The sequence below is a fragment of the Trichomycterus rosablanca genome, chromosome 3 (assembly GCF_030014385.1).
Source record: "Trichomycterus rosablanca isolate fTriRos1 chromosome 3, fTriRos1.hap1, whole genome shotgun sequence".
NCBI classification, from domain to species: domain Eukaryota; kingdom Metazoa; phylum Chordata; class Actinopteri; order Siluriformes; family Trichomycteridae; genus Trichomycterus; species Trichomycterus rosablanca.
In genome coordinates, this window is record NC_085990.1 from 2,287,502 (window position 1) to 2,310,119 (window position 22,618).

Genomic DNA, 22,618 nt, shown 5'->3' on the forward strand with positions numbered 1-22,618 from the left:
ACATGACACCCTCTTGTGGAGGCTTTATGTTACATCTTGTAAACCACAGTGGGACCAGATTGCACAGCGCAGAGCAGAGAGAGTAAGATGTATTTTTGTTTGTGCTGCCCGAGTCGTGTAAAAAATCAAGGACAAAATGTGGGTTGATAGACAATCCTGTTCTAAACGGTTGTCACATAGAAATGTTTCTTTTGTACACACAAGATGTTGGATAGGTGTAAAAAACTGATGTTTGGACGACACATGTAAGTTATAATCCAAAAAAATCATCATCTGACAAAACATTTAATGCTTTAAGGGGGAAAAAAAAGAATAATAAATGAATAATAGTCAACAAACTGTCATTAACTCAAGATGCTGATTTTATTCTAACATACACAAAGCTTTATATCATTACTTATAAAACAAGAACATAGAAAAATAAAAATCACCCTTTTATTTCCCCAGCAGGGTTTTAACCTCATTTTCATTGTACAGACTGGTGTCAAAATAATAAAGGAATTGTCATATTTTGCAGTTATTAATCTCTTATAACCAATAATAATAAATGGTAAATAAGTAAACATGAATCTGGACTAATACTTAACTAATCATACTGCATAAATGCACTAATATTTTTTCTGTCGGCTGCTCCATTATATAGGGGACAGTTATACGCCGGTATTTAGTTTCGAGCTTGGGAAGTGTGCCTCCCAATAGCTAGGCTGTTTTGGACCAAGCAGATGCCCGGTTGATGGATAGCACCCCAAATCTTAGAAGAAGTGGCCTAGTGCAGGTTTTTTCAGGTTATGAGCCAAAAAATGAGCTGCAAATAATAATAATAATTAAATGATAAAGGAATTTTAACATGAGCTTGTACATGAACGCCCCCTTGTGGCAGCTTTACGTTACATCTTATAAGCCACAGTAGGACCAGATTGGCATCATTTATATTAATTAAGTATATTTCGTTTTGGTTTTGCTTTGACGTGTTGTTTGTGTTGTCTGGGGTGCAGTAAAAATCATGGACAAATGCGGGTCTCTTAAAAAACGTTTGAAATGAATATTTAATATAATTCAAATATAAGTCTGTAATAGAATGTATAGATTATATAGAATGTGATACACAGTAATAGACTGATTTATGAATAACAGATACTGACTGATTAATAAACCTACTTCTAATCTAATTTAAAATGTTGATATGATTAATAATTAAGTCATTAATAAAGACGTGAGACACAGTGAGAAAAGTGACAACCAGTAATCCGATGTACAGCAGGTTCGCTTTATTTGTGGACTTTAACCCAACAAGACCAAAAAATATACATTATGTGTACTGTACAGACATTTTTTGTGGAAAACTAAGGCAAAGAGAGACGTCTATGCTTTAAAACCCAACCAACTCTTCCATTAGTGTTCAATGCACTAATCTGACCATTTATAAAATGTTTACTTATTTCTGAGGTCGAAAACAGCCTAAATAACAGCTTTTTAATAGTATGCATACCTTTAAATCGCAGTATATTAGTGAGCAGTGCCGTATTAATGTGTTTAATAGTAATGTAAATGTTCAGAACTCCCTAAAAAAAAGGACTGAACTCTTTGCATCCTGATCATTCACGTTTTTGTCCCTCAATAGCAGCATCCTTAGAGCCATATACCGGCAAATAAAGCGAACCTACTGTATCATTATTGTACAAAGGTTTAATTCCAGAAAAGTGCAGATAATCAGCTGAGTTTATTACAGTGAGAGTTTTATATTAATAATCACATCAGTGAAAGTTTTACTCTAACAGAAAAGAAAAAATCAAGAAGTGCTTTTATTTCATGTGTTTACTCAGACTTCCAGGGCTGGAGGACAAACTTCAGCGTTCAGCAGAGCTTCACGACTGCCGGAGTCCGCCTGCTCAGCGCCCTGCACCATCACCACCACCTGTAACGACCACGCCCACACCCGTCATCTTCATATAGTGTAAGGATTATAAGTAAATACATTCCACTCATTAGTTTTGTGTAATGTTAGGATCCGGCAGGTATCAACTTGTCCCCACTTACATAAACATGGAACTCGATTGGTTTGATGCATTTATGTTTCCACCCCGATATAAATACATGCTTGCACACACACAATCACACATCTGAGCAAGTGTTCCTGTTTCCCACCAAATACATGCTTACACACACATAATCACCTATCTCAAAGAAAGTATTCACCCCATATACAAACATACACACACACACACAATCACACATCTGAGCAAGTGTTCACATTCCCCACCAAATACATGTTTGCACACACACAATCACCTATCTCACACAAAGTATTCACCCCCACATATTTTATCACTGCTAAGCTGCCCTCACACTCCCTCTCTAGTTCCAAATTTAGGTTTATTTAAATCAACAACAGTACAACAGTTAGTACAACCACAAACTGAGAACTGTTGCAAAATATAAAGCATTTCAGTCACAGACAGGCTATAAAGTAGTGCTGCAACTATCGATCATTTTTGGAATCGAGTATTCTATCGATTATTCCAGAAATTAATCGAGTAATCGGATAAAAAATACTTTTGCTTTAATAAAGAGCAAAAATAAATACATATAAGATTAAATACGACATGTCTCTTGAAACAAACTATATATTTTTATTATTTGCATACAGGACAGTTTAAAGAGAAACCATTTTATATATATATTAGGGCTGTCGAAGTTAACGCGATAATAACGCATTAACGCAATCTCAATTTAACGCGATTAAGATAAATAGTGCCATTAACGCAAATTCTAGTTCATGTTGAGACTTGACTGGTAGAACAAACGTTTTAATGTCGGACATGTCACCGTTTTTCATTTGCGGTTTGTTAACAAAATGTAAAAGAGCGTCGTAGCATCTGCACTTGCATAATAAAGAAATAAATACACGCTATATTCACAAGTTGTCGGGAGCAGAACACTTTAATAAACTTATTCTGTTACGGTAAAGAATACCGGACAGCTGAGTCAAGCACGTTAGTTCATGAACTATGGAAGCCCCAAAGGGTCAAAACACACTCACTTCGTGTAGAAACGTCCATCAAACCATTGGATAGTATTACTGCCTAGTATGTGAGTGAATAAAACTCCCTTACAGTTTTCTCTTGTCCCAGCAGTTTTTAACATTAGTACATTTAGCATAAAATGTAAAACACCATTTTAATTGTAACATTTCACTTAAAAATCCTTGTTTTCTATAACATTTACACAGATTTTTCTTAATGCGATTAATCGCGATTAACTATATGAAATTCTGAGATTAATCGCGATTAAAATTTTTAATCGTTTGACAGCCCTATATATATATATATATATATATATATATATATATATATATATATATATATATATATATATATATATATACTGTATAGTATATCAGTGTATCACAAAAGTGAGTGCACCGCTCACATTTCTGCAAATATTTTATTATATCTTTTCATGGGACAACACTATAGAACTAAAACTTGGATATAATTTAGAGTAGTCAGTGTACAGCTTGTATAGCAGTGTAGATTTACTGTCTTCTGAAAATAACTCAACACACAGCCATTAATGTCTAAATAGCTGCAACATAAGTGAGTACACCCCACAGTGAACATGTCCAAATTGTGCCCAAAGTGTCAATATTTTGTGTGAGCACCATTATTATCCAGCACTGCCTTAACCCTCCTGGGCATGGAATTCACCAGAGCTGCACAGGTTGCTACTGGAATCCTCTTCCACTCCTCCATGATGACATCACGGAGATGGTGGATGTTAGACACCTTGAACTCCTCCACCTTCCACTTGAGGATGCGCCACAGGTGCTCAATTGGGTTCAGTCCATCACCTTTACCTTCAGCTTCCTCAGCAAGGCAGTTGTCATCTTGGAGGTTGTGTTTGGGGTCGTTATCCTGTTGGAAAACTGCCATGAGGCCCAGTTTTCGAAGGGAGGGGATCATGCTCTGTTTCAGAATGTCACAGTACATGTTGGAATTCATGTTTCCCTCAATGAACTGCAGCTCCCCAGTGCCAGCAACACTCATGCAGCCCAAGACCATGATGCTACCACCACCATGCTTGACTGTAGGCAAGATACAGTTGTCTTGGTACTTCTCACCAGGGCGCCGCCACACATGCTGGACACCATCTGAGCCAAACAAGTTTATCTTGGTCTCGTCAGACCACAGGGCATTCCAGTAATCCATGTTCTTGGACTGCTTGTCTTCAGCAAACTGTTTGCGGGCTTTCTTGTGCGTCAGCTTCCTTCTGGGATGACGACCATGCAGACCGAGTTGATGCAGTGTGCGGCGTATGGTCTGAGCACTGACAGGCTGACCTCCCACGTCTTCAACCTCTGCAGCAATGCTGGCAGCACTCATGTGTCTATTTTTTAAAGCCAACCTCTGGATATGACGCCGAACACGTGGACTCGACTTCTTTGGTGGACCCTGGCGAAGCCTGTTCCGAGTGGAACCTGTCCTGGAAAACCGCTGTATGACCTTGGCCACCATGCTGTAGCTCAGTTTCAGGGTGTTAGCAATCTTCTTATAGCCCAGGCCATCTTTGTGGAGAGCAACAATTCTATTTCTCACATCCTCAGAGAGTTCTTTGCCATGAGGTGCCATGTTGAATATCCAGTGGCCAGTATGAGAGAATTGTACCCAAAACACCAAATTTAACAGCCCTGCTCCCCATTTACACCTGGGACCTTGACACATGACACCAGGGAGGGACAACGACACATTTGGGCACAATTTGGACATGTTCACTGTGGGGTGTACTCACTTATGTTGCAGCTATTTAGACATTAATGGCTGTGTGTTGAGTTATTTTCAGAAGACAGTAAATCTACACTGCTATACAAGTTGTACACTGACTACTCTAAGTTATATCCAAGTTTCAAGTCTATAGTGTTGTCCCATGAAAAGATATAATGAAATATTTGCAGAAATGTGAGGGGTGTACTCACTTTTGTGATACACTGTATATATACAGGGGTTGGACAAAATAACTGAAACACCTGGTTTTAGACCACAATAATTTATTAGTATGGTGTAGGGCCTCCTTTTGCGGCCAATACAGCGTCAATTCGTCTTGGAAATGACATATACAAGTCCTGCACAGTGGTCAGAGGGATTTTAAGCCATTCTTCTTGCAGGATAGTGGCCAGGTCACTACGTGATGCTGGTGGAGGAAAACGTTTCCTGACTCGCTTCTCCAAAACACCCCAAAGTGGCTCAATAATATTTAGATCTGGTGACTGTGCAGGCCATGGGAGATGTTCAACTTCACTTTCATGTTCATCAAACCAATCTTTCACCAGTCTTGCTGTGTGTATTGGTGCATTGTCATCCTGATACACGGCACCGCCATTGGATGCACATGGTCCTCCAGAATGGTTCGGTAGTCCTTGGCAGTGACGCGCCCATCTAGCACAAGTATTGGGCCAAGGGAATGCCATGATATGGCAGCCCAAACCATCACTGATCCACCCCCATGCTTCACTCTGGGCATGCAACAGTCTGGGTGGTACGCTTCTTTGGGGCTTCTCCACACCGTAACTCTCCCGGATGTGGGGAAAACAGTAAAGGTGGACTCATCAGAGAACAATACATGTTTCACATTGTCCACAGCCCAAGATTTGCGCTCCTTGCACCATTGAAACCGACGTTTGGCATTGGCAAGAGTGACCAAAGGTTTGGCTATAGCAGCCCGGCCGTGTATATCGACCCCGTGGAGCTCCCGACGGACAGTTCTGGTGGAAACAGGAGAGTTGAGGTGCACATTTAATTCTGCCGTGATTTGGGCAGCTGTGGTTTTATGTTTTTTGGATACAATCCGGGTTAGCACCCGAACATCCCTTTCAGACAGCTTCCTCTTGCGTCCACAGTTAATCCTGTTGGATGTGGTTTGTCCTTCTTGGTGGTATGCTGACATTACCCTGGATACCGTGGCTCTTGATACATCACAAAGACTTGCTGTCTTGGTCACAGATGCGCCAGCAAGACGTGCACCAACAATTTGTCCTCTTTTGAACTCTGGTATGTCACCCATAATGTTGTGTGCATTGCAATATTTTGAGCAAAACTGTGCTCTTACCCTGCTAATTGAACCTTCACACTCTGCTCTTACTGGTGCAATGTGCAATTAATGAAGATTGGCCACCAGACTGGTCCAATTTAGCCATGAAACCTCCCACACTAAAATGACAGGTGTTTCAGTTTCATTGTCCAACCCCTGTATATATATATATATAACAATAATACATCAATATTGCCTCTAATTTGTACAACTTTCAGAACAAAAAGTTTCAGCTACAGCTCACGTGTTCTGAGTTTGCGTTTTTTCCTGTTTAAAATGATCTCAAACTTTCAGTTGTTTTCTCTATTCCTCTCTGCTCGTCCCGCTAGATTCACTCTCTCTCTCTCAAGAGAGTTTCAAATTGCTACTTTCATACTGAACAGTACACAGGAGCGGCGAGCGTGTACAAATAGGTGAAAAGTACCCGGATTAAGTCCTGTTAAGTACAGTTTAAGTGTGAGATTTGGGATGCAGCCCTCGGCTTACTCACGTCACCTGCAACAACGCAGCGTGAACGCGTTGTAAAAGTGAAAGTTTGTGCGGAACACCGTGAGCTATGTATCGGTGTATTGAATAAACGATTCCTCGATGTGAACAATTTGAATCGATAATTTTTAGTAATCGAATTACTCGAGGAATCGTTTCAGCCCTACTATAAAGTGACTCGCCTTTTTTGTGCGTTTTCCTATTGTAGTGTTTTTCAATCCATGTCAAATTAATGTGTTGACGCTGCTTCTGAGGTGCTTTGTTGATATTGTACGTAAAATGATGCTCAATTGTGGATTTAATGTGAAATTTCATTTATCTTAACTCACAAACTAAGTTAATGCACAGCACCCACCAAATCTTTCAAACTGAATTAACAATAAAGTGTATTATTTATGTATTAAGATACTGCTGATCTGTTGGTAGTCTTACCGGTTTGGGCACAGAGGCCCGACAGTTTGCCTTGCAGGAGAAGACGACGAGAGTGGTGCACACGCAAACCTCCAGCACGGACAAAACCAAGAGAACAACCTTCAGCCCAATGATTAAATTCTACAGAAGACAAAACAATAAAAACACGTTAGACTGAGATGTGTTAAATAAAATGTATAACGAGGGATCTTGGAAAAGTTTCCGCACTTTTATATTGTGGTTATAGACGGCGAGACTGAGCGACGCTTATAGTCCGGGTTTAGCTCCATCTGATTTCTACCTTTTTGGACGCTGAAAGAAGCTTTAAGGGGAAGAAGATTTTCATGTGATGATTATATGAAGATATGATATGATGATGTGAAAGCAGCACTGTATCAGTGGCCTGGTTTGTTTATGAAATTCTTAATAAATAGAGTTGAAAGTAGAAAGTGCTGAAACTTTTTGAAGAACCCTCGTACTAGTTTGCCGTGTCATCAGTTGCTCACCTGGAGTCGCCATGAAATACTGCTGCAGTCAGAGTAATAGTAGTAGCTTCGATAATCATTTAAATCCTTAGCACATTCACCCAGGTCAGGTCTGACAGTAAACACGTAGGAGAAGTAGCCGACGCCCGACAGGCCCAGCAGGATGACGATGATGTTCAGTGCCATCGTGCCTTTAATCTGAACAGAGAAGATTATCTCAGTCAACAGTGCAGCACTTAAGAGATTCAAACCAAACCCTGCTGTGATAGAGCTCTGGAATAACGGCGCATTCACATCAGAAGCGGATTGGATCACATCTTGATAAGCTAATTGAACTTTGCCCCAGTTTGCTGACCTTTTCAAAGCTCCTCCAATGAGACGAACTGTTTGATACGATGTGGTAAAAGTGACTCAGGCCGTATGTACAGCGCTTAACGTGACTTATTGTACTAAAACAGGGGTGTCAAACTCATTTTCATCGAGGGCCACATCCACATTATGGTGGCCCTCGAAGGGCCGATTGTAACGTATCCTGCTGTGATTGCAGTCGCCTTTTAAGCCTTGGACAGTTTGCTGTTTTTCTTGGAGGCAAAATTCTGTGTTTGGTGTAAAAATGACAAATTTATCCTGTATATTTATAACGTATATCTACATTTATATTGTCCTCCTTTACCACAGACACGCCTCATAACACAAGAGACATAATGTTTTCTCTTCTTGAAGCACAAACTTGTTTCCACTTTCACATCTTTTATTAAAATTTTCTCTTCTTGTAAATTTTGGGATTACCGTATTTTCCGCACTATAAGGCGCACCTAAGAGCCTTAAATTTTCTCAAAAATCTGCCGTGCGCCTTATTATCCGGTGCGCCTTATGTGTGCACTGAGTTCCAAAATCTGTAAAAATGTTGTTGTGCGACTTTGGTAAGCGCTCCGCTTGATTGACTATCGGACCATTTCCCGCCGACACAGGGACGTAATATGTACACTACGTACGCTGGCAGCGATAAACCAATCAGAGAACATTACGTAATACGTACAGTACGTACGCTTACCTCCGCCACGCCTCCGGTAGGTATACAAAAGGTATGCTGCAAAACAACATTTGTTTGTCTGAAAATGGCGCCAGTGAAGAGACATGCTTACGAGGCACAATTCAAACTACAGGCTATCAGTTACGTGGTTGTAAATGGGAATAGAGCAGCTGCGAAAGAATTCAACATCAATGAATCTATGGTTCGGAAGTGGAGGAAGCAAGAAAATGAACTGTGCCAAGTTAAGAAGACCGCGGGAACAAAGCGAGGTGGCCACAGTTAGAAGACCAACTTGAACAATGGATTATTGAACAAAGAACAGCCAGGAGAAGCGTCTCTACAGTCACCATTCGACTGAAGGCAACAACGATAGCACAAGACATGAAGATCGAACACTTTCAAGGAGGTCCGTCTTGGTGCTTTCGTTTTATGAAAAGGCATCATCTCTCCATCCGCGCAAGGACTACCGTGGCGCAGCAACTGCCAGCGGATTACAAAGAAAAGCTGGCCATCTTCCGCACCTACTGCAGTAACAAGATTACCGACAAAAAGATCCAGCCCAACCACATCACCAACATGGACGAGGTCCCCCTCACTTTTGACATCCCCGTGAACCATACTGTGGAGAAAAAGGGGACCAGCACGGTATCGATACGCACCACGGGGCATGAGAAGTCGGCTTTCACTGTTGTTCTTGGTTGCCATGGTAATGGACAGAAACTACCACCTATGGTCATTTTTAAGAGGAAGACGCTGCCAAAAGAAAAGTTTCCAGCCGGAGTCATCGTTAAGGCCAATCAAAAGGGCTGGATGGACGAGGAGAAAATGAGAGAGTGGCTGAGAGAGGTGTATGTAAAGAGACCGGATGGTTTTTTCCACGCATCACCGTCCCTGTTGATCTGCGACTCCATGTGCGCCCATCTCACCGCTACTGTGAAAATCCAAGTGAAGCAAATGAATTCGGAGCTTGCCATCATTCCGGGAGGATTAACAAAAGAACTCCAACCGCTGGACATTGGTGTAAACAGGGCGTTCAAAGTGAAGTTGCGAGCGGTGTGGGAGCGATGGATGACAGACGGCGAACACACCTTTAGTAAGACTGGGAGGCAGCGCCGGGCGAGTTACGCCACCATATGTGAATGGATTGTGGATGCCTGGGCTAAGGTATCTGCTTTAACTGTTGTCCGAGCTTTCGCGAAAGCCGGCATCATTGCTGAACAGCCACCTGGCAACGAGACTGACTCCGACAATGATGAGAGGGAACCCGGCATGTTTGATGGCGAAATTGCCCAGCTGTTCAATTCAGACACAGAAGATGAGGACTTTGATGGATTTGTGGGAGAAGATTGATTAAAAAATAATGTGAGTGTATTGTTAAATAGTAGAATAAAGTTCAACTAAACTCACTGTTTTGCTTCCGTTACCTTTTTTTTGTAGACCGTATGTTTTAGCATGCGCCTTATAATACGGTGCGCCTTATGTATGGGTTAAGTACAGAAATAGACCCCGTAATTGAGACTGCGCCTTATAATCCGGTGCGCTTTATGGTGCGGAAAATACGGTATATGCAAATATTTCTCAGCATCATCTAGCGGCGGGATGCGGTCGGTCACTTTGCAGGTCACAAAATCGGCATGCATTGTGGGAGATGCAGTTTATGTAGGAGTGTTTTAAGACAATTGTTCTGCCCTCGCTAAGAGTTTTTCCCCCCTTTCTCAGCTAGACAGACAGACAGACAGACAGACAGACAGACAGACAGACAGACAGACAGCTCCCTCCAAAATACAGTTACGTCGGTTTTATTTGCTTCCCAGCTGTGTGATACACTGTGTGCATCAGAATGTAATAGGAGTAAAAAATACAAAATACAAACAATAAAACGTAATACAGTACACGCACAGGCACACAGCTGTAGTTTAGTGTTACATCTAGTACAATATGTAATTTAACCAAACGTAAAATAGCGCTAACAAGTTAGCATTTTGTGTTAAAATACTAATTGCTATAGTAACGGTAACAACCGTATTTAATTACGGAAAGACGGTAAATTCGTATATGAAACGCTGTAATGTACTCGCTAAACATTTACAGCAACTGAGAATATAAACGTCAACTACCTACAGACGATGATTCTGTATTGGATCGTGATAGAATTTACGTCTATTTATTATTGTTTACGCTACTTACGTTACCCCACGTTCTTTTGTTGCTAACGCGTAAAAGTGACATGACGCAGGTGCCCTACTAAATTATAAGTACGTCTCTGTAACGACTCGAACCATCACAACAATCATACAGTCTTTTAAGCTCTCGTGGGCCACATAAAATGACGTGGCGGGACGGATTTGGCCCGCGGGCCTTGAGTTTGACACACGTGTACTAAAACAGCGAGTGAGGAATGTGATTAGTGGAGGAACTTATGAGCAGTAATAATGAAGAGGAGTTTAGTGCTCCTGTCTCCTTCTTTTACTACATTAAACCACGTTAAGCTTTATTTTCAACCAGAAGCGTTTTAGACTCTGGGAGAAGCTGATTCTGATTCTCACCATTTCTCAGAAGCTGGAGCTGTAACACAAGTTTAAAAGTGAAACAGGGAGGAAAATCCAGATAAACACAGATACATGACAGATGACGCTTATTCCACACTAATGCTGATTCGTCTCATATTTGACTTTATGAAGCACTATGGTGAATCTTTATGATTGTGTACAGAGTCGTACAGATGACTTACCAGTGGAGGACAGGTTCCTTTGTGTGCACCCAGGGTTACAGATCCACAGAAGGCAAACTGTGTAAAAATACAGAACCGATTTAATAACTGACCTTGTGATTATTATATTATATGTAAGCGTATCAGAAACATGGAGCGGGTGGCGTGGACTGGCAGGAGCGATTTGTGATAGAAGAGTATCTGCCAGAGTGAAAAGGCGAGTCTACATGACAGTAGTGAGAACGGTTATGTTACAAGGCTTGGATATGATGGAGGTGGTTGAGGTGAAGATGGACAGGATCAGGAAGGAGTTTATTAGAAAGACGGAGCAGGTTGGATGTTTTGGAGACAAAGTGAGGAAGACTGAACTGGTCTGAGCATGTGCAGAAGAGGGATGAGAGTTCTATAGGGAGATGGTGCTGAGGATGAGGAGGTTTATGCTATTGGTAGGGATGTAACGATGCACCACAAGACAGTTAAATAGCGATTCACATGTGTAACGATTCAAATCGATATTCACTTTAAACGGCAGAGGGCGCCGGCGCTATACACCTCGCCTGGTTGACGTCACTACAGGGTTGCCAGGTTCGGAATTTCCAGTTAAATTTATTTATGTGAGGATACTTTCTTTACTTGTATTATTCATTTATTTATTTAATGTGGGATTTATTTCATTTTTGGTTTTTTTACACAAAAAGAGAAATGTGCAGCATCGTTTGGCATAGTTTGTACCTACCTCAGAAATAAAAGGACATATATTATTTAGATAAATAAAAGATAAGCACAAATACAGCATTTTATTTTATATAGAGAAATAATAAAAGGAAACGTTGTCTTAATTTGTCTTTAATTTCATTTTGTTTTAAAAAAGTTGGGAAAAAAATCGTATCGTGAACCCAGTATCGTGAATCGCATCGAATCGTGGGTAGAGTGTATCGTTACATCCCTAGCTATTAGCCACAAGCCCTAACAGGAGCAGGCCAAAGAACACAAGGAAGAAGAAGAAACATCGTGTTTAATGTTGCTAAATGAAAACAGTTTTTGATTAAGCAGCAAGAAAATAAAGATTTTTAGTATAATGTGACGTATTATAAACGCTCACCGCCAGTCCGAGACCCAGCGGCACTTCTCCATCCAGGGTTTTGGTGAGCAGGGTGATTGCTCCCAGTACCATCATCACGATCCCGACAAAAATCTGCACAGTCTGATAATGTCCAAAATAAAAGCACAATATCAGGCTATAATATAATGAAGCTGAGCTTTGGTTGCTTTGATGTAACAGGTGTGGTCTTCAAGTGCTGGATTACAACCGGTAAGTGACCACAATGATCATTATCAAGCTCTAATTTAAACGCAAATCTCTGGCTTGGTTTCGGTTATGACAAAATAATGCCACCCCCACACAACTGTCTATGCTACAACCGCCCCGATTGAGGAGAGCGAACTGACACACGCCCCCTCCGACACATGTGCAGTAGCCGACTGCATCTTTTCACCTGCACGAGGTGAGTTCATATGCGGATCAGCTTTGTGTGCGGAGAGCCACACCCTGATCAGCATTATCCCTCGACTCTGTGCCGACGCCATCAACCAGCCAGCAGAGGTCGCATTTATTTCGATTATAATTAGTTATAAGGTCCCTGTCCGGCTCCCACCCTGTATGAACAACAGCCAGTCATTGTTCATGTAGCCTCCCAGCCTGGCCGGATGGCGGAGCTGAGTTTTGAACTGATGAGTTTGAAATGTCGGCTCTGGTGTGATAGCGTGTTTTACCGCTGTGCCACCTGAGCGGCTATAAAAGGCATTTTCTCCCTTTTTAGGGCGTCCAATTTTTACCCGATGGCGTCATGCTTCCTCTCCACCAATGCCGATCCCCGCTCTGATTGAGGGGAACGAAGCTTACCCACGCCCCCTCCGACACGTGGGCAGCAGCCGTATGCATCTTATCACCTGCACTTTGACGAGTGCAGTGCAGCTCAGCATTGTGTATGGAGAGACACACTCTGACAGCACTCTTTTCTCATCTCTGTGCAGGCGCCATCAATCAGCCAGCAGAGGTCGTAATGAGAGAGAGAGACCCCATCCGGCTTAGTCCCGCCCATATCTAAACAACAGGCCAATCGTTGTTCGTGTGGCCGCTCAGCCTTAGCCGGCAGGCAGAGCTGAGATTCGATACGATGTACTCGAGATCCCAGCTCTGGTTCCAGCGTGCGTTTTTACCTTAACACTTTTTTTATAACACTATTGTCGGAACAGTCGGAACAATAATCCATCATGTGTTAATTCTCTCAAACTTTTAAAAGATTTCCCATGCTTTTACTGACCTACTAAATCTCTTGATGCAGTGGTGGGCTGTGTTAAATGACACCTGTTTTCTGAAGTACTCCCGATCCCATATGGCTATATTTACTAAGGTAGTTTGAGAGTTTGTTGTAATGGATTGTCATCTGAAGGACTGAAGGTCTTACACATTGAACAGTGGATTCTGGCCTTGCCCTGCATGGACTGAGAGTTCTCCAGATTCCCTGAATACTTTCACAATATTATGGACGGTAGATGGTTAAAAATTGGCAGTCTTGATTAAAACTCAAGACCCATGATTGCTTGGGGGGAGGGTCATGATTCCCTCACTTGTTAGGTGACCTGTTTTATTGCATTTTATACAATGTCCCAACTTTTTTGGAACGGGGGTTTGTACATTTTGGTAAATATTGTTTAGATCATTATTTTTTATTGCATGAAGCACAACCTATTAGTGATCTTTCTGTACAACAGAGCAACCTAATCATAAGGGACACTTACTGTGTGATGCTAGATCTGTGTGAACAGAATTGTACTACTTACCCCAAGTGCTACCGGCTCTCCCTTCAGAAACATCCTGGTCATGTAGGGCACCTCAGGCTCATCTTTGACCTCTTTGGTCTTACTGGGATACTGGTCAGGCTCGGACCTCTCCAGAGGGATGATGTGGGTCACCACCCGAACACCATGGGCATCAGCGCTCACTGAGGCAGCCATATCTTCAGAATATAAAAATAATGCAGTACGTATACGGGATAAATATTCATAAATATTCATGCTCACTGTATACTTAAGTGTATAAAAGTAAAAGCAAATGTTTAACTCAACATAAAATAAATAAGGAAATAATAAGAAATAAAGACTCAGGAGCTGAAATCTGGCAACCCTAGTAGGAAGGGCAATAGATAATATTCACAGGAGCTTATGTGTTTTTGTTGGGAGGGGTTGGGAGAGGTTCTTCCTGTTACAAATGACCATGGAGAAGTCTGATATTTGTTTTTTTAAGTGACAAAATTAAGCCATTAAAGCAGGTGTATGGAAATTTAGAAAGGCTCTGGTGTTAGGAATAGTTCAAATGTTTGGAAGGGCTCAAATCTTCAGAAAGGCAGAAGGGTTGAGGTGTTTGAAATAGCCCAGATGTTTGAAAGGGCTCATGTGTTTAGAAAGGCGGAAGGGTTGAGATGTTTGGAAATGCTCCAATGTTTCGAAGGGGATAAAAGCTCAGGTGTTTGGAAAAGCTCAGATGTTTGGAAGGGCATAAGGGCTCAAGTAGCTGGAGGGGCATAAAGGCTCAGGTGTTTGTAAAGGCTCATGTGTTTGGAAAAGCCATTGTGTTTGGAAGGGCATAAAGGCTCAGGTGTTTGGAAGGGCATTATGGCTCAGGTGTTTGGAAAGGCTCAGATATTTAGAAAGGCTCTGGTGTTTAAAAAAGACTTGTGTTTGTAAGGGCTCAAATGTTTGGAAAAGGGTTGAGGTGTTTGAAAGGGCTCAGATGTTTGTAAAGGCCCTGGTGTTTGGAAAAGCCATTGAGTTTGGAAGGGCATAAAGGTTCAGGTGTTTGTAAAGGCCCTGGTGTTTGGATAGGCATAAAGGTTCAGGTGTTTGTAAAGGCCCTGGTGTTTGGAGAGGTTCAGGTGTTTGGATTGATTTCATGGCAGGATGTTTACTGAGTTTCTACTGTTTCCAGGTGAAGTCAGACCCACCATGACAAAGATTAATAACTATTTTTGGCATAAATTGACCTTAACTTGTGAATTTAACTTCACACACAGTTTTATTTTGGTCAGATTGGAAGTGATTTCACCACCTATAAACACTGAGTGTAAATAATGAACCTGGTGCGGGGTTTACGCACAACAACACGGCTCCAGGAGACCTGGGTTCAGTCCTCACTTCTGATTACAAGTGTTAATATTTCTGATTTTAGTTTAGTTTTAGTAAATAATTGCCTTTAAATCTTAATTTCTTTATCATGAACTGTAAATAAAACTCCAGGCAGGAGGGACGGAAGTGGAAAATAATTATTAGGCCTGAAACTACAACCAGACATTTAGGGTTTTATACTGGACCATGTATTAGATCTGTCTAAATACTCAGACTGGTTAAAAGGAAGAAGTTTTTTCCTGATTTCTGCTCTCAAACTGACAGTTTTCATTATTATAAACCCACCAGAAAGACTTTAATAGTTCAGATTTCCTTCACACAGAAGAACCGAGCTGACGCGTGTTTACATTGTATCTTATAATAACGCATCAGACATCTAAACCACAATTAAATAAAATATACTGCAAAATAACTCATTATATAAAGCAAAACAGCAAAACTTAAAGATTTATAACTTACCAAAACACCAGATGATTCTAAACCCTTTATTTCCTCAAACGAAGTGCTGATTTAACTTTCGGTTTTATTGCCTATACAGGTTCCGGGTTGCCAGATTGGTGTTTTTCGTTTAAAGGAACAGTTGTCGACTGACAGCAAGAAGGTCCTAGGTTTGATTCCCAGGATTTCTGTGTGAAGTTTGCATGTTCTCCCTGTGTGCGTTTCCTCTGGGTGCTCTGGTTTCTTATCATAGTCCAATGACATGCAGCCAGGTTAACTGGAGCTTCAAAAATACCCTGTTTACCCTGATATAATAATGTAGTGATAGACTATATACTATATATTTGGACTATCCTATATTCTTCTATATATTTGGACTATATACTATATATTTGGACTATCCTATATTCTCCTATATATTTGGACTATATACTGTACTATATATTTGGACTATATACTATATATTTGGACTATCCTATATTCTTCTATATATTTGGACTATACTATTTGGACTATATACTACATATTTGGACTATCCTATATTCTCCTATATATTTGGACTATATACTACATATTTGGACTATCCTATATTCTCCTATATATTTGGACTATATACTATATATTTGGACTCTTTGGGCAGAACAGCAAGCACTAATCCTGTCCAAAAAACCAGGCACTGTACATCACCTGGCTGATATCATCCCAGAGGTGAAACACAGCAATCACAGCATCATGCTGGGGCAGTTCTTCTTAACATTAGGGCAAAGCAGACTGGTAAAAATGCAGTAAAATTCAGGAACATTCTTAAAGAAAACCTCCTCCAGAGCTCACACAAATGACCTAAAGCATAGAGCCAAAACAACAATGAATGTCCTTAGGTGACCCAGTCAGAGCCTGGACTTGAACCTTGTCAGACAATTGTGAGACCTGAGGATGCCAGTTTGCAGATGATTGATTATATCAATTCAAATTCAAATCCAAACAATTAAGTGTGCAAAAATTCAAGGAGTCTGAATAATTTCTGAATTCACAGAGTGTCAGGAGAAATTCTCAACCATGTTTTGCTTTGACAGACATTAAAGCTGCTAGTCTTCTTGGATGCTTCACTACAAGCTTTGCACATCTGGATTTGGGCAGTTTGTCCTACTTTTCATGGCAGACGCTCTCATTCTTCATCAGATCGGATAGCGATCATCTATGAACTGACTGGTTTAAATCCAGGCTTTGACTGGGAGATTCGAACCCTTGTAAAATAAATCATCATGTTTTACATGTGTTTTACATGGACATCGTCTAATCTTAGCACTTTGTGACTAATTTGACTCAAAATAAACAACCAAGCACCTTTACAAACAGGTTCAATGTTTAATCACATAAAAATACTGTATTGCAAAATTCATCTCATCATCTCACATTCATTATTTACAAAAGTCAGAAAGTCCAGAACAGCAGCTTTTATCTGCAGGAACGTTTAGCACTGAAGACAGAAGAACATTTAACAGAATATTTATGTCAGAGGCTAAATAGTGCAATAAATTCCACCCCTATTTAATCCTGGTCGTAACAGGACGGCTGCTTCATTCTGTCCGCTGTGCTGTCACGTCATGAAAGGTACAAAGAGTCGCAGAGGACGTTTCCGGTTCAGCTCTAGGACGTCCATTAGCACGTCTTTCATTATCAGTGCAATTAGAAGTGTGTAGGCATCGAGCAGCGTCTCAGCCGCGGCGCGTCGTCCACGCTCACACCGCAGGAGGTGTGTGGAACCTTCTGGGATGTTGTACTGGTCTGACAGGGGGCATCAGCGGACGTCTAGAGAAAACAGAAGAAACGTTAAACCGCCGTCCAGCTTTATTTATTATTTATACACACTTCAAGATCCACGATTCAGCTTTTACTGTCTGTAAAATTAGGAATTAACTTCACATAAGCTTTAGCATGCAAAGTTTGGATGGGACACTTAATATATGTACAATGATAAGCCAAAACATTACGACCACCCAGCTGATATGCTGTCAAAGCAGCTCCGGCCAGGTGAGACATGTGATCTATCTCCCGAGAAGAGGGCGTGTCTAAATTCTCAGATACATTAAAATGCTCTTGCTGAGGCGCCTTAATTCTGAGTGATGATCTGACTGAATAACGAGGGAGCGTCCGACGCCTCCTCAGCGTTGAAGATTAGTCCCAGCATTCAGTGCGGCATGACTTCTCTCACAACAATGACAAACGTGGTGGACGAATATAATGCGAAGCAACCAACATTCTTTTCAAATGTAAATAAATTCTCATTGATGTTTAATGTGTATAAAGGTGTAATTACAGTGGGGCCAAAAAGTATTTAGTCAGCCACTGATTGTGCAAGTTGTCCTACTTAGAAAGATGAGAGAGGTCTGTAATTTTCATCATAGGTACACTTCAACTATGAGAGACAAAATGAGAAAAAAAAATCCAGGAAATCACAAAAGTTCAACTCAATACTTTGTAACATAACCTTTGTTGGCAATGACAGAGGTCAAACGTTTCCTGTAAGTCTTCACCAGGTTTGCACACACTGTAGCTGGTATTTTGGCCCATTCCTCCATGCAGATCTCCTCTAGAGCAGTGATGTTTTGGGGCTGTCGCTGGGCAACACGGACTTTCAACTCCCTCCACAAATTTTCTATGGGGTTGAGGTCTGGAGACTGGCTAGGCCACTCCAGGACCTTGAAATGCTTTTTACGGAGCCACTCCTTCGTTGCCCGAGCGGTGTGTTTGGGATCATTGTCATGCTGGAAGACCCAGCCACGTTCCATCTTCAATGCTCTCACTGATGGAAGGAGGTTTTGGCTTAAAATCTCACGATACATGGCCCCGTTCATTCTTCCCTTAACACGGCTCAGTCGTCCTGTCCCCTTTGCAGAAAAACAGCCCCAAAGCATGATGTTTCCACCCCCATGCTTCACAGTAGGTATGGTGTAACTCAGCATTCTTCTTCCTCCAAACACGACGAGTTGAGTTTTTACCAAAAAGTTCCATTTTGGTTTCATCTGACCACATGATATTCTCCCAATCCTCTTCTGGATCATCCATATGCTCTCTGGCAAACTTAAGACGGGCCTGGACATGTACTGGCTTAAGCAGGGGGACACGCCTGGCACTGCAGGATTTGAGTCCCTCTCGGCGTAGTGTGTTACTGATGGTAGCCTTTGTTACTTTGGTCCCAGCTCTCTGCAGGTCATTCATCAGGTCCCTCCGTGTAGTTCTGGGATTTTTGCTCACTGTTCTCATGATCATTTTGACCCCACGGGATGAGATCTTGCGTGGGGCCCCAGATCGAGGGAGATTATCAATGGTCTTGTATGTCTTCCATTTTCTTACAATTGCTCCCACAGTTGATTTATTCACACCAACCTGCTTGCCTATTGTAGATTCACTCTTCCCAGCCTGGTGCAGGTCTACAATTTTCTTCCTGGTGTCCTTCGACAGCTCTTTGGTCTTGGCCATGGTTGAGTTTGGAGTCTGACTGTTTGAGGCTGTGGACAGGTGTCTTTTATACAGATAACGAGGTCAAACAGGTGCCATTAATACAGGTAACGAGTGGAGGGCAGAAGAGCTTCTTAAAGAAGAAGTTGCAGGTCTGTGAGAGCCAGAAATCTTGCTTGTTTGTTATTGACCAAATACTTATTTTCCACCATAATTTACAAATAAATTCTTTAAAAATCCTACAATGTGATTTCCTGGATTTTTTTTTCTCATTTTGTCTCTCATAGTTGAAGTGTAGCTATGATGAAAATTACAGACCTCTCTCATCTTTCTAAGTAGGAGAACTTGCACAATCAGTGGCTGACTAAATACTTTTTGGCCCCACTGTATACAAGTGTTGTTTATTTGTAAATTTGGGCTCGTCAGCACGTTAGCTGGCGTGCTGGCGTAATCTGTGTAATCGCCAAGTAGAGCGTGTAAATAATCTGCCGTATGAGCTCCATGTCTGAGGGCAGGAGAGATAAAACATTATAATAACCGCTCTGTCCGGATACCTTGCAGGATTAGCAACAGCAGCAGAAGGATTGTAGCTGGCAGATGGGGCGACCGCTGTGTGGTGGACTGTTGGCACAGACATGGGCACCAGAGGCAGAGGGGCAGGGTAACCAGAGGGGTCTGCAGGCAAAGGCTTCCTGGGTACTGGAGGTCTGGGAGGGACGGTCTTCTGACTCTGAAAGAAGAAAAACTCAGTGAGAATCAGAGACTCTGTTTGATGGACTCATTCTATCTTATGTCATGGATTTTTGGGTATCGTGTTCGGGTTTGTTCACACCGGGCTTCTTATTTCTACCTCATCAACTATTTTGGATAGAATGTTTGGGGAAGCGGTCACACAGCAGTCCATGTGTGTTCTGTAACAGCCGTAAAAAGTCTTTAATGGTTTATAAATGCACAGCATAACATCAGGCACCTTAATCACCAACCAATCAGAGCACATTTAAAAAAACTAAGTAAACAAGTACAATTCAAGCAACTGAAGGTTAAGGGCCGTTATGTTTTATGACCTTGTTGAGAAGTTGGGTGGACCTACCAGGTTAATACAAATCAGCCAGTCTGGAGTCATTTAATTCCTCTTTTAGCAATTTTCATTGCTAAATTTAAATTTTCATGAAAATTTTCAATTTTCATACGCTGTCTGAGATATTCTTGGATTAAGATTTTTTAATGCATTTTCCTCCCAATTTAGTCGTATCCAATTACCCAATCATATTTCACCTCTGCTGCTGCTGATCTATACTCCTGACTGAGGAGGGTCGTGACTAACACACGCCCCAGCCGACACGTGTGCAGGACTGACCGCTTCTATTCACCTGCACCAGTAGAGTTCATACGGAGATCCGTATTGTGCACAGAGAATCACGCACTGATCTCTATTATTCCCCGTCTCATTGTGTAGGCACCATCGATCATCCAGCAGGGGTCGTGATTGCCTTAATTCCTCAGATGAGCCAATTGTTGCCCATATAAGTGCCCGTCCGGCTAGCAGGAAAGCTTAGATTCGGACTAGTGAGTTCGAAATGTCAGTACTGGTGGGCTAGCTCGTTCTACTGCTGCACCAACCAAACGTCCTACCCACAACTGTGAGTTCCATTTCAAAAACTTTAGCTTGCTTTAAGTGGTTCATACAGGATGTGAGGTAAGTTTTCAACCTTTTTCAGCTTCAGTTTCTTAACTGTGTCATATTTGCTTCCTAAATGGTTGCTGACATGTCCTTACGACAATAATTAAGCTACCTCAGGTCTTAATAAATTCATAATAATAAATAAGTACTGAGACGGTGACACACTTGCACATTTAAGTTTAATAAATATAAAGTAACTGTGCATTAACATTCACAAAAAACGCCTGGGTTGCCCAAACTGTTCATATTAACTGCAATTCATCACAGCTAGCCTGCTGCTAAAGGTCAGATTGACAAGGTCGCTAAGAAAGCATCTAAAAAAGCATCCGGTGTGAACATACCCCAACACTAAAGACAAAATTAAAACAAGAGACTGTACAGCTCTAATATCAAGTAATAAAAAGCCTAGTGCAGGGCCCGGGCGTGGTCTTTACGCCGTCCTGCGAGTGCTGATACCTGTCGGTCAGATAGGACAGGGTCAGGGGGGAGGGGCTTGCTCGGGGCGGCTGGTCTCATCACCCTCGGCTGGAAATCCGTTCAAACAGGCAGCAGGTCAACAGAGAAAAGATGGATGAAACCAAACACTGCTCATGACCATCACCATCACATAACCATCATCACCACACCACAACACGACACATATCCATCCCAAATCAATCCATCCCAAATCAATCCATCCCACATCAATCCATCCCACATCAATCCATCCCAAATCAATCCATCCCACATCAATCCATCCCAAATCAATCCATCCCAAAATCATCAACCATGCACCACCGACACACCACAGATCTGACGGATCAACTCGAGCTAACGATCTGTAAGAGATGACAGAGGAAGTTCCTGCTGTTTTTTTTAATATAAATTAGTCATTGCCAATTCTCGCTCACGTACTAAGGTTTAAATACCAAACAACAGCTAACAAACCTGAGGGATTTGTGCCAATACGTGCTTTTGTATTGGCTTTTTTGAACTGATGCTCATGCAGCCATAATGCTTATGAACTTGTATTATGAATAATGCTTGGAGGAAGGTGAGAGACACCAACTTCCATGAAAATGAGCTTCAAGATATCTAATATCATCTAGCATTGATTTATTTATTGAATTTATTGAGTGCCATTCATTTTTTTCTATGATTGCTTGGGTTGGGAAGCTAAATGTCCAGAATCAGAATAAGAATCACCTTAGTAATATTGTTAAGGAGACTAATATAAATAATTGACACTGTTCAAACTTCCTTAAATGACATTTATTGGTCAGACCACTATTAAATCTGACTGATACTGACCTTTCCAGAGTTTAAGCATCTCCTTTCTAGGCTCCCATTGGTTAAAAGTAATAGATGGAAGAATTCGTTCATACCCAAGGCTACATACAGGACTAATACATTTGTGCTGTATGTATTTTTTATATTGTTGTATTTGATGTATATGAGCTGTTTGTGCCTGGCTGCAAAAGAAATGTAATCTTTAAGGACAATAAACTGATCTGAACTGTTGTAATGTTGTAATGACCAATACAGGAGGGACAAGAATACGTCATGGGTGGCTGCAACATCACCAAGAATCAAGAACTTCTGGCACTTATTTTAAATGATATTAGTACTTTTAAGTAATTTATTTTAATTTTAAAGGTATTGCATTA

The 22,618-nt window shown here is 41.4% G+C and overlaps 2 protein-coding genes across 4 annotated transcripts in view; both read right to left on the reverse strand.

The window, feature by feature from the left end:
• Window positions 1-344: 344 nt before the first annotated feature.
• On the reverse strand, window positions 345-15,941 carry si:dkey-7j14.6 (uncharacterized protein LOC556585 homolog). Its single transcript, XM_062992414.1, has 7 exons — window positions 15,854-15,941; window positions 14,054-14,229; window positions 12,312-12,413; window positions 11,231-11,287; window positions 7,488-7,664; window positions 7,003-7,122; window positions 345-1,915 (listed from the first exon to the last, which is right to left on the reverse strand). The coding sequence occupies exons 2-7, from the start codon at window positions 14,225-14,227 to the stop codon at window positions 1,820-1,822; spliced, it is 726 nt and encodes a 241-aa protein (XP_062848484.1). The 5' UTR covers window positions 14,228-14,229; window positions 15,854-15,941; the 3' UTR covers window positions 345-1,819.
• Window positions 15,942-17,183: 1,242 nt separating this feature from the next.
• adam15 (ADAM metallopeptidase domain 15) overlaps window positions 17,184-22,618 on the reverse strand; it is a 47,779-nt gene continuing 42,344 nt past the window's right edge. For 2 of the 3 annotated variants that reach the window (XM_062992417.1, XM_062992416.1), the window contains 3 exons: window positions 21,429-21,497; window positions 19,846-20,021; window positions 17,184-17,641 (listed from right to left, as the gene is read on the reverse strand). In XM_062992417.1, the coding sequence (XP_062848487.1) occupies window positions 17,572-17,641; window positions 19,846-20,021; window positions 21,429-21,497 (315 nt within the window). In that variant the 3' untranslated portion in view covers window positions 17,184-17,571. The remainder of the gene's footprint in view (window positions 17,642-19,845; window positions 20,022-21,428; window positions 21,498-22,618) is intronic. The other variant, XM_062992418.1, reaches the window with a different exon arrangement.